The sequence below is a fragment of the Aquarana catesbeiana genome, linkage group LG05 (genome assembly GCF_042186555.1).
Source record: "Aquarana catesbeiana isolate 2022-GZ linkage group LG05, ASM4218655v1, whole genome shotgun sequence".
NCBI classification, from domain to species: domain Eukaryota; kingdom Metazoa; phylum Chordata; class Amphibia; order Anura; family Ranidae; genus Aquarana; species Aquarana catesbeiana.
This window is the reverse complement of record NC_133328.1, coordinates 172074997-172087320: the sequence shown is the minus strand read 5'-3', so window position 1 is coordinate 172087320 and position 12324 is coordinate 172074997. Positions and strand designations below refer to the sequence as shown.

The 12324-nt window shown below is 46.2% G+C and overlaps 1 protein-coding gene across 2 annotated transcripts in view; it reads right to left on the bottom strand.

Moving 5' to 3' along the window:
• Positions 1-1737: 1737 nt before the first annotated feature.
• Positions 1738-12324, bottom strand: part of LOC141144557 (prostatic acid phosphatase-like) — a 97335-nt gene continuing 86748 nt past the window's right edge. For both annotated transcript variants that reach the window (XM_073630344.1, XM_073630345.1), the window contains one exon: positions 1738-2165. In XM_073630344.1, coding sequence (XP_073486445.1) covers positions 2053-2165 — 113 coding nt within the window. In that variant the 3' untranslated portion in view covers positions 1738-2052. The remainder of the gene's footprint in view (positions 2166-12324) is intronic.

Genomic DNA, 12324 nt, shown 5'->3' with positions numbered 1-12324 from the left:
CAGATCCTACACAACAATAGAAATATGTGTATTCTAGAAAGTTTAACAATCAGCAGATAAAGATACTCCAAACACCTGGTGTTAGCACTTCAATCATCCCGGCACCATGGTTGTTATGGTGTCAGGATGATTGAAGTGCATTATTTCTATTATTACATTGTAATATAAAATGAAATCATTCAACTCACCATAATGCAGAATCAGTGGGATCCCTGAGCGTGTCACTAGCCACGTCGCCTGCCACCAGCCGTCCGTCCTTGCGTCAGATGTCCTAGCAGAGTCCGTCCTTGCATCAGGTGCCCCCAGCGGAGCCCCCCTTACATCAGATGTCCCCAGCGGAGCCCCCCCTCACACCAGGATTCCCCAGCAGAGCTCCCCCTCACATCAGGTGTCCCCATCGGAGCTCCCCCTCACATCAGGTGTCCCCGGCGGAGCTCCCCCTCACATCAGGTGTCCCCGGCGGAGCCCCCCCTCACATCAGGTGTCCCCTGCGGAGCCCCCCTCACATCAGGTGTCCCCGGCGGAGCTCCCCCTCACATCAGGTGTCCCCTGCGGAGCCCCCCTCACATCAGGTGTCCCCGGCGGAGCTCCCCCTCACATCAGGTGTCCCCAGTGGAGCTCCCCCTCACATCAGGTGTCCCCGGTGGAACCCCCCTCACATCAGGTGTCCCCGGCGGAGCTCCCCCTCACATCAGGTGTCCCCAGCGGAGCTCCCCCTCACATCAGGTGTCCCCAGCGGAGCTCCCCCTCACATCAGGTGTCCCCAGCGGAGCTCCCCCTCACATCAGGTGTCCCCTGCGGAGCCCCCCTTGCATCAGGTGTCCCCGGCGGAGCTCCCCCTCACATCAGGTGTCCCCGGCGGAGCTCCCCCTCACATCAGGTGTCCCCTGCGGAGCCCCCCTTGCATCAGGTGTCCCCGGCGGAGCTCCCCCTCACATCAGGTGTCCCCGGCGGAGCCCCCCCTCACATCAGGTGTCCCCTGCGGAGCCCCCCTTGCATCAGGTGTCCCCGGCAGAGCCCCCCCTCACATCAGGTGTCCCCAGTGGAGCCCCCCTTGCATCAGGTATCCCCAGTGGAGCCCCCCTTGCATCAGGTGTGTCCCCAGTGGAGCCCCCCTTGCATCAGTTGTGTCCCCAAAGGAGCCCCCCCCTCACATCAGGAGTCCCACGGCGGTGCGCACCCCCCCACCTCAGAGGTGTCCTAGTAGTAGCATGAACCCCCGCCCCTTTCCATATCAGACAGGAAGATGGCTGGGGGGGGGCTAGACGAAGCTCCTGCGTCACCGCCCACCCTCCGCTCCGCCTACCCCCCCGCCCCGCTGCCAGTCTAATATGGAAAGGGGCGGGGGGGTAGGCGGGGGGTGGGCGGCGACGCAGGAGCTCCGTCTAGCCCCCCCAGCTGTCTTCCTGAACTTCATCAAAATGGCGGCCGGCTGAGACATTGTCTCAGCCGGCCGCGGACCTCTAGCGGCGGCGAATCGTGAGGAACCGGATTTCTCGGGACATTTCCCGGGACACCAGAAATTCAGGAATGGCGTCCAAGTCCCGGGAATGACCCGGGAAATCCAGGACAGTTGGCAAGTATGCATCACATATATTTCTCGCTGTGATGAGGAGGGCCATTCCATCAACAAAGAATGTAAACATTGCTAAAATATATAAAAGTTTTATTATTGCTATGTAATATATATATGTATTAAACACTTTCTTACCAAGAAATCTCATCAGAGCAAATCTGTTTCATTCACCTTGTGTATTTCCTACTTTATATTCAAGAACAGAAGTGATTTTTGTAATCTGTACACTTAGCAAAGCTCACTCACTTTTTCCCTCTAAAGCATCATCCAAAAACTTGCACATCCTCTGATTCCACTTCATACTGTTTTGTTGCATATTTGGGTGACCTCTTGATGAGATAACAGCAGTGATATTTCTTTTTCATCTGCCTTTGTGCCAGATGTTTAGTAGCCAGTTCTCTTGTTTTTACACACGGTCATTTTAATATAACATCATTTTTAACGGCATACAACTGAGCGTTTCTCCAATGATTTTCTCATACTGTCTCATATGCCATCAACCGTTTTCTACAGATAAGAAACAAGACCACAAGACCAAGTAATGCTATGGCCAGGATAACCACAGCAATGGTCAATCCAGTAACCTTGCCTGGGGAAGAAAAAAAAAAAAACATTTTAAAATTAAACACCACACAAAAATTACCATCAACATACAATATATTTATTGCAGGAAAATTTTGCAGCTAGTTCAGATCCCTGCACTCTATAATTTCCTCTACTCTGAGCCGGCTATTAGCTGTCATCTCAGATATTTTGCTCACAGCACCACCTTTTGTTGAATTGTAAGATCACACATTCATTTCTCAATTGTTTACATTGACTTTACTCTAAAAAGCAGTTTAACCACTTCAATACCAGGCACTTAGACACCTTCCCGCCCAGGCCAATTTTCAGCTTTCAGCGCTGTGGCAATTTGAATGACAATTGCGCGGTCATGCTACACTGTACCCAAACAAATTTTTTATCATTTTGTTCCCATAAATAAAGCTTTCTTTTGGTGGCATTTGATCACCTCTGCGGTTTATATTTTTTGCGCAACAAATAAAAAAAGACCGAAAATTTTGAAAAAAAACAAGTTTTTCTTTGTTTCTGTTAAACTTTTTTGTAAATAAGTACGTTTTCTTCTTTAATGAGGGCACTAATATGGCTGTACTGACAGGCACTGATGATGGGCACTGATAGGCGGCACTGATGGGCACTGATAGGCGGCACTGATGGGCACTGATAGGCGGCACTGGTATGCGGCACTGATGGGCGCTCATAGGTGGCACCGATGGGCGCTCATAGGTGGCACCGATGGGCGCTCATAGGTGGCACCGATGGGCGCTCATAGGTGGCACCGATGGGTTCTCGTAGGTGGCATTGATTGGTACTTATGGGTGGCACTGATGGGTACTTATGGGTGGCACTGATAGGTGGGCATTGATGGGCACAGATGAGCACTGACAGGTGGCACTGATGACACTGATTGGTGGCACTGATAAAACTGATTGGTGGCATTGCTGGGCAGAACTGAAACATAATGGTGCCAATCAGTGCCCATTTGTGGGCACTGATTGGCACTGATTGGGCACATGTGGATGGCCATGGGGTACACTGGCCATCCATATGTTGCCCCTTTCCCTGGTGGTCCTAGTGGTGATCCCTGGTGGTCTAGTGTGGTCATCTGAGGGGGGGCTGCGCTGATAAACAATCAGCGCAGACCCCCCCTATCAGGAGAGCCGCCTGATCGGCTCTCCTCTACTCCTCTACTCTGTCAGACGCGAGTGAGGAAAAGCCGATCAACGGCTCTTCCTATTGACATCGTGATTGGACACGGCTGATCACGTGGTAAAGAGCCTCCGCTGGAGGCTCTTTACCAAGATCGGTGTAGCGGTGTGTCAGACTAACACACCGCTCCACCGATCACCGCGATGCGTGCCCCCGTGTGTGTGCGGCAGCGGCATATTATCCTGCTGGACGTCATATGAGGCCCAGTCAGGATAACTGAACCACCTCCCGGCCGTCATCTTCTATGGGCCGGGCGGGAAGTGGTTAAAGCATTTGTTAACCCAAAAAAAAAAAAGGATCCTGTTCCCTTAAAATGTGTTATACAGCACAGTGCATGTGCTGTGTAATTTGGCCCCTTGTATCACCTGAAATACCTGGCTGATCCTGCCAGTTTCTACCCTCTCCTCTGTACACTGACCACGATATATCAGGGCTGCTGAGCCCTGACACTGTGGTCTGTGTACTATCTGAAGCTCTCCCTGTGTCTCCCTCTGTCCTCCTTCCCCTTCCCCTACCTGCCTGTCAGCTCTCACTAGCGCTGCTCTGCTCCTCTCTCCGCTGCTTTAAAACGATCTCATCTTTATATGCCCCTCTGTCACATAAAAAGCTGAGTCCTAGTGCCTGTGCTTTATAAAAAAAAAAGCATATGTCTACCTGTTTTAACAGTGTCTTCCAGTGATCACATGACTCCAGGCTCTCTGCTCCTCTCCTCCCCAGCTGACGTCAGCAGGGGAATATCGGCCCTGCCCGCTGGAGATATCACATGGGTAGAGCAGAGAGCCTGGAGTCATGTAATCACTGGAAGACACTGTTAAAACAGGTAGAATTTTTTTTTTTTTTTTTTTATAAAGCACAGGCACTAGGATACAGCTTTTTATGTGACAGGGGGATGGTATAATGATCAGTTAGTGGCTTAACAAACACTTTAAGTAAAAAGCAGGAAGAAGAATCCATGTAATCATGGGAGAAGTTTAATTTTATAGATTGCTTTCGGCCAACTGTACATCCATCAATGGTTAAAATATTTGAAATAGCAGACTGATGCTGAGTACACACTAGTCATTCTTAATTATTAATTAATTAGCAATTATTAGCTGTGATTATTTAAAAAAAATACTGCTATTCATCTCTGCTGTCAGGTCAACCAATTGCAATTGCAATCTATACTAAAAAATCATTTTTCTCTGTTGAATATCCAACCAAAAAAACTGATAGCAAGACCACTGATTTGGAACTGTCTGATGCCTTGACTCCATTAAAATATATAAACATGCTTGTGGTCATGATCAATGTCAGGGTAGATCATATAGGCTGTTATTATAGAATGGCTATAAGTGCTTTAACCTGCCGTAGAAATAACTTTTTTTTCCTCTGTCCATTTTAAAGCAGAACTTCACTCTCTCAATCAACATTGACTATTTTTAATCCTTGCTTGCATTAGTAAATAGATAGAAAAAGATATCATATTAACTTGTTTTATAACATTTTTTACATTTCTTCAGTTGCTTCCTGGTTTCCAGGCCTAGGCAAATGATGTCATACATATCAGGAGTCTTCAGGAGCCCAGATAGCAAGCAATTGTGCTGCTAAAAATAACTTGCTAAGCTATTGCTAGACTTACCAGGCTTCACAAGTTTGTTGCACAATTGCAGCAAGTCCACATTGCATGACTCCAGATCAACTTTCTTTGCAAACATTCTGCAAGTCTGCTGCAAGTTCTGGTTCAGTTATGTTGTGCAATAATTATCCCACCACAGGGATCGCTGTGGCTGAATGTTCATGCTGTAAACTTGCAGAGCTCTTGTTGTAGACTTACCATTGCACCTTTGCTCATGCTAGAGACTTGACACGCAAATTTGCTACAAATTTGAAAAGTGTCAACTAGAACTTGAAGTGCTCTGCAAGTGTACAACTTTCCAGTGCATATGTGCAGCAAGTTAACAAGACTTACAATTAGACACTGTCACAAATGTGTGGCAAGTTATCCTTGCTATCTGGGAGGGGGATTTTCTCAGCTTTTCTCAACTAAGCACACCTTCCTGCCTGCATGTCTGAACTAACGGCAGATGGATTCCAGGAAGTGAATGTTAAATGAATCATTTGCCCTTACTCAAGATGGCCACAGCCAGAAATGCTAGGGGGGGGGGGGGAAATAGAGCATGGTGCGAAAGAAATATCCTTTAGGTTAGGTAAACTATACCAGCACTGAGTAGATTTACCTCTCTTTACTTGTTAAAGGTCAGTTGCAGTCTAGCAGCAAAGTTATTGTTGATCATAACCTGATAATATTTATTTTTACCATATGCTCAGTTTCGCTCTTGCGTAAAAGGGCATTGCTTTTCTGCATTTGACTTTCATTCATAGCGTGCCTTAAACCCAAGTTGCAGATTTAAATTTATTATAACTGCGTAGTGTGGATGCCCAGCCTGTGGCTGCGTTTCTTCAAGTGTGAGTACACCCCTCACATTTTTATAAATATTTTATTATATCTTTTCATGTGACAACACTGAAGAAATTACACTTTGCTGCAACGTAAAGTAGTTAGTGTACAGCATGGATAACAGTGTAAATTTGCTGTCCCCCCAAAATAACTTAACACACAGCCATTAATGTCTAAACTGCTAGCAACAAAAGTGAGTACACCCCCTAAGTGAAAATGTCCAAATTGAACCCAATTAGCCATTTTCAGATACCCAAAAGGTGATCTCTGTCCTGGAAAAACTGGGCTGGCTGGTAAACTTGGAAAAATCCTACCTGGAACCAGCTCAGGTCCAGACCTACCTGGGTCTCCGGGTGGACTCTCGGGCTCAAAAGCGCTTCCTACCAAGGGAAAAGGTGGAGAAAGTGGTCACAGTTGTCAAAAGGCTGATAGGAGCCCCTGTGTGTTCCAGGAGGGAGATCCTCAGGGTCCTGGGTCTCATGTCAGCCAGCATTCCAGTAGTCGTCTGGGCGCAACTGCACTCAAGGAATCTGCAGTCCTTCCATCTTTCCTCTTTGGACAAAAAGAATGACTCCCTAGACGAAAGTCTAATCATTACCCGCCAGGTAAAATCCTCCCTTGTGTGGTGTTCAGTCACAAGCAATTTGGAAAATGGCAGACCCAGGGGTCAGTGGGATCCACTAAAGGTCACCACAGATGCAAGTGCCCATAGATGGGGAGCCCACCTAGGAAAAGCCAAAACACAGGGCTCCTGGGAGAAGGAAGTAGCCAGATCTTCTTCCAATCTCTGGGAACTGAGCGGTGGGCGAAGCCCTAAAAGCCTTTGAAAAGACAGTCACAGGGAAAGAAGTCCTGGTTTGCTCAGACAATGCTACGGCTGTAGCCTATCTGAACCATCAGGGGGGAACCAGATCCCAAACCCTTCTAGCCTTAGCAAAGGAGATCCTGACCTTGGCCGAGCAAAGGGCAGTCTAGTTGTCAGCGGTCCACATAAGGGGCACAGACAACCAGGAAGCAGACTTCCTCTGTTGCCAACCTGTCAGACAGGGAAAATGGGAACTGAACCCGAAAGTATTTCTAATGCTAGTTCAAAAATGTGGCTGCCCAGAGATAGACCTCTTTGCCAATCAAAAGAACAGGAAGGTAAAGAAGTTCTTCTCTCTCTCTCAGGAAAGAAAGTCAGAGGGCTTGGATGCTCTAGCACAAAACTGGACTTTCCAGTTGGCTTACGCCTTCCCTCCTCTGGCACTGATTCTGCGAGTCATTCAGAAACTCAGCCAGGTTTCAGGCTGTGTCCTCCTAGTGGCCCCATGGTGGCCAAGGAGGGCTTACTTTGCAACCTTGAAGGCACTATCAGTAGTGCCTCCCCGGAAGCTCCCAGACATTCCGGACCTTCTCTCGCAGGGTCCAGTGCCTCTTCAGACCGGGATTTTTTCATCTGACGGCCTGGTTAGTGAGCGCCAGATCCTTAAGGGCAAAGGTTGCTCAGACAGAGTGATAGACACTCTTCTCTTGAGCAGGAAAAATTTACTTTAAGGTTTGGAAAGCCTTTTGTACTTGGTGTAAACAAAAACAAATAGTTTCCACTTCTATTCCAGTAATCCTGGAATTCCTCCAGGATGGGATAGAGTAGGGAGTGGCTGTCAACACTCTTCGAGTGCAAGTGGCAGCTCTCTCGGTTTTTCTTGACACTAGAGTAGCGAAGTAACTTTTAATCAAAAGATTTTTGGTAGCCAGGGATAGGGCTACCCCTGTCACGAAAGATAGGTTCCCACCTTGGGACCTAATGAGGGTTCTAGAGGCATTATCTAGACACCCTTTTAAGCCTTTAGAAGTTTCATTTAAGTTTTTGACAATAAAACTAGCCTTTCTCCTAGCAATTACCACAACTAGGAGGGTAGGGGACTTACAGGGTCTTTCCATTAAGGAACCCTTTTTGTTGACCCTACCAGATAAAATCATCCCCAAGCCAGATCAATTGTATCTGCCTAAGGTGTCTTCAGCCTTCCATAGGACTCCCTAAGTCCTATGGAGAACCCTAAGTATGAGAAGGAAAAGAAATGTCATTGTTTAGATGTCAGGAGATGCCTCCTTACTTATCTACAGAGGGTAAAAAAATTTAGGAGATCTAATCACCTTTTAATCCTCTTCTCTGGACCTAGAAAGGGACTTCAAGCCTCAAAATCTTCAGTCTCTAGGTGGATAAGGCAAGCCATTACTATAGCACACTAAAGCTCAGGCATACCTGCACCAGCAAAGTTGAAATCACACTCCACTAGAACCCTGGGCCAAAAAAGCAGGAGTCTCCTGGGAGCAAGTTCGTAGTGCAGCCACCTAGTCCAGTCAAGACATCTTCCTGAAGCACTACTGAGTGGAGGTTCTTTCGCAGCAAGACCTAGCCTTTGGCCGAAAGGTGTTACAGGCAGTTGTGTTGCCATCCTGGAAGGTGAGGAAAGCGACGGTTACTTACCGATAACGGTGTTTATATGAAACCTTCCAGGAAGGCAGGCCTACTTCCCGCCCTGTTAAGGGTGAAGGAGAATGTACACACTAGGTGGTAAGTGGCTAAATGTTGGAATAACCCTTGTGAATCGGTTGGGAGAATTACTTTACAGCAACTGAGGGAAAAGGGGTAAGGTTGGGCCCCTATAAACAGCTGTGATTTGATTATGTTTCATCTCTCATGTGTTGCTGCCCTGGAAGGTTTTGTAGAAACACCGTTATCGGTAAGTAACCATCGTTTTTTTTTTTTTTAGCTTTGGATAGACTGGGCAGGGATTAGAACACCTGTCAGTTTTTATTCCTGTCTGTACCCCTTTAGGGACCTTCACCCTCTCTATTTGTCATAGTGACTGATATCACCGACAGGTAAAGTGAAAGAAAATCACTAATTTTAAGTTACCAGAAAAGAAACAAAGGGGAAATTTTCCAATGGGGACACTTGTTCTGGTAACCCTGGTGACTACTAGCAATTTCCTTTACTTTGGAGGGACTTCCTCTCACTCTCTGTTTTTAATATGGGACAAGAAATGAAAGGGAATCTCCCCAATGGGACACAGAAGGCAAAAAATACCTGACAGGGGTTATAATCCTCCCTTAAGCTATCCAAAATGAAAAAGTTTTGCCTTCAGTTGGATTCAGCAAAAATACAGAAAAAAAAAAATCACATATTACCTATATATACCCTATGTATAGTAGTTGTAAATACAGCTAGTGTTTTTTTTGTTGTGCTCTGAGTTGAGCTTTAGGCCTGGTTCACACCTATGCAGGTTGCAGTTTGCATATTCTAGGTGTATTTTGTGTTTTTCAATACACAGCCGGGCAGCACCTACTGTGTCCTCTCTTCCATCATGGCGGCTTCTAGTGTGTGACTCCTCCCCTCTTCCTAGGCGTCCAATAGGATCACCTGTCCTTTCAGCCAATCGGGTGATGGGTCTCAAGACCCGCTTGCTGATTGGCCGGGAGGAGGATCAGTGTTACAATAGCAAATATTAAGTCGCTGTTGTAACACACCTGTCTAATAGGCTTCAAAATAGGGTGGGCTCGGGGCGCAGGGAATGCGAACAGAGCCCATCCTATTTTGAAGCCTATTAGAGCCTCTGGCTCTAATCAGGTGCTTCAAAAAATGCCCCTCCTCGCCATTGTAATTTATGCATCTGGCGTCCTGCAAGGGGCTGGACGCATGGATTGGGGGGGGGGGGGATGGGCTGTCCTTGAGTGCAACGCTGCATATTTTGGTGCCTGGGAACCCCCATTGCAGTGTACAGCCACTCGTAGGCATGAATAAATGTTGTAGGTAACTGTATGTGCTGCTACAACGCATGCATATGAACATGAGGTCCAGAACGCACACTGTCTGCAATCCCTAATTTAAACAAGTAGTGGTTCATACCTGCATACTGTCACCTACATCCGTTTAGGTCTGTGGGCCACTGTATCAGGAATGGGGCACCAAAACATGTAGCATGTTTATGCTGTAAGGAGAAAACTGCCCCTCTGCAAGAGCCCTATTTGGAAAGCAGTCCTCTATATACAGTAGCTAGTGTTCTAAGACAGCTCCATCTGCTAAAAGGGATAGTAGAAGTTTATTGTAATGTTATCTGTATTGATATGAGGTTCAAAGATTTATAAGGTAAGATAGTCAGTCAGGCCATGTACATAGTCCCTGCTAAGAGATGTGATATACTTACAGATTTGGGCTGCTTTATAATGCAGAAAAGTGGAACAGCTGGGTACAACTTTGCTAATTCTGTAGCCCAGCTATTAGCTTACTTCCCACCATTTAAAATTCAGCGCTACAACTAAAATCTCTCTCCTTTAGTCAAAAAACATGCATAAGTTATCTTTTAATTTGAATAAAGAGGAACACCAGGCATATAGCCGAAGAAGCAATGCACATGCTGTATGTTTATTGTTCTACTTACCAAAAGGTTTGTAATTCTGCACAGCCAGTAGTGTGATTGCCACACTGCACTGCCTGTTTGATGAAACACTTATTTCCAGTGTCAGCAATGCAGCTTCCTATGTTACCTCCTCATCTGATCACTGTACAATAAATCAGTATCACCACTTCTATCCGATGACCAAGCTGACCTAAGTAAGAGTAATGCTAATCCAGAATGTAGCTGACAAGGAATGGTGTGTGTATATCACAAGAACTGCTGGCTAAAATTATTATTTATTTGGAAGGTTAAACAGATATGTATTTAAAGCAGACTTCCAGACAAAAATAATGTCCTCAGTCTGATGGCCAGTATTATTCAACCCACTTCCTCTGAGCCTCTCTGTCACTCTGCTTCCTCTTCCTATCAGCATGCTTTTTGTCAGCATATGAACTGATTGGCTCTGTGTGCTGCTTCTTCTATTCACACTCCAGCAATGCTGTACAATGACAGTAAGAGACTGATACCAGGTCAAATTTGTGTACGTAAACTGCAAGCATTTACAAAATAATGTATATATTATTAATTTGTGTCTTATGGATACCTAGTTTTCAGTTTTAAAATGTGTATTTAACTGTTTGCCCAGTGCAATGGATGTATAAAAATAGACACCCCTCAAAAATAAAGTTTGTTATATAGTTTATATGATAGGTCCAGCTGCAGCAGCCTGGAACCAAAATCCTGCTCTGAAAAGAGGACACATTTCCAAGAACACTGCCTGTACAGCAGGTGGGGAAATACAGTAACTTGTTTCTGGTGGGAACTTCCTTCAGTTGCACCCTGTTTCCCCAGAGTAATGTCCCATGTGTCTTGCAGCTACCATCTATTAAACACCCCAATTTCACCCGCCCCTATAGCACTTTGGAATTTATTTCTTTGTCATATGTGCAACAAAACTGGCGCCCAACGTGGGGCGTGGGTGAATAGAACGCAGAAAAGTCACAGAAGTGATCAATGCATATGAAAACAGTGAGTGAAAGAAAACTGCTGCAATTCCTGTGATAGAGCCCAGAGAGGAGACAGCTTGTCTGCAAAGGGGAACAGAAACAAGGAATAAAGACAGCCTATGGTGTTGTGAAGAATATATGATAAATTAACCCTTGTCGTGCCAGAAATATCACATTTACAAATTGATATGGAGAGTGTACGAAATGAGATCAGCTGATCTCTAACTCAGATGACAGTCCGTGAGCTGATTGAAACCTGTCAGTTTATCAAAGCAACAGAAGAAAGTATGGCAAGAGGCAAAACCCATCGCCATTACATGTGGATATTAATGAGGTGCTAGATGAACATGTGCTCCTTACTGTGAAGGCCAGTTATGGGTGCGGGCGGTGGCCATTATTTTGTTACTGTTAGTATATGTGGGGCGGGGACACACTGGACACCTTTGCTGCCATTGTGCTCTTGCTGGGTTTCCAGTGTGCTCCTGTATCTTTAAGGGGGCTAGGGCGGCCTCCTGGCTCACCTGTCTCACACCTATCCATTCAATGCTTGTGCTTCCACTGTGGAGACACTTATAAATTTTGTAGTGTTAGGACTGCAAGTAATACAGGGTGCCTTGACGAGGCCTTGCAGCTTTCACATGCGTTTGCAAATGTGTGCTAACTAAACCCCTGCTTTTAACAGACGGTTAGACAGGCTAATTTGGTTGGTCAGCAGACTGGTTGGTGAGTTGAGCTATGGAATTGTCTTTTTCTTACATGTATATGCCCTCCATGTGCTCCTTACTGTGAAGGCCAGTTATGGGTGCGGGCGGTGGCCATTATTTTGTTACTGTTAGTATATGTGGGGCGGGGACACACTGGACACCTTTGCTGCCATTGTGCTCTTGCTGGGTGTCCAGTGTGCTCCTGTCCCTTTAAGGGGGCTAGGGCGGCCTCCTGGCTCACCTTTCTCACACCTATCCATTCAATGCATGTGCTTCCACTGTGGAGACACTTATAAATTTTGTAGTGTTAGGACTGCAAGTAATACAGGGTGCCTTGACGAGGCCTTGCAGCTTTCACATGCGTTTGCAAATGTGTGCTAACTAAACCCCTGCTTTTACCAGACGGTTAGACAGGCTAATTTGGTTGGTCAGCAGACTGGTTGGT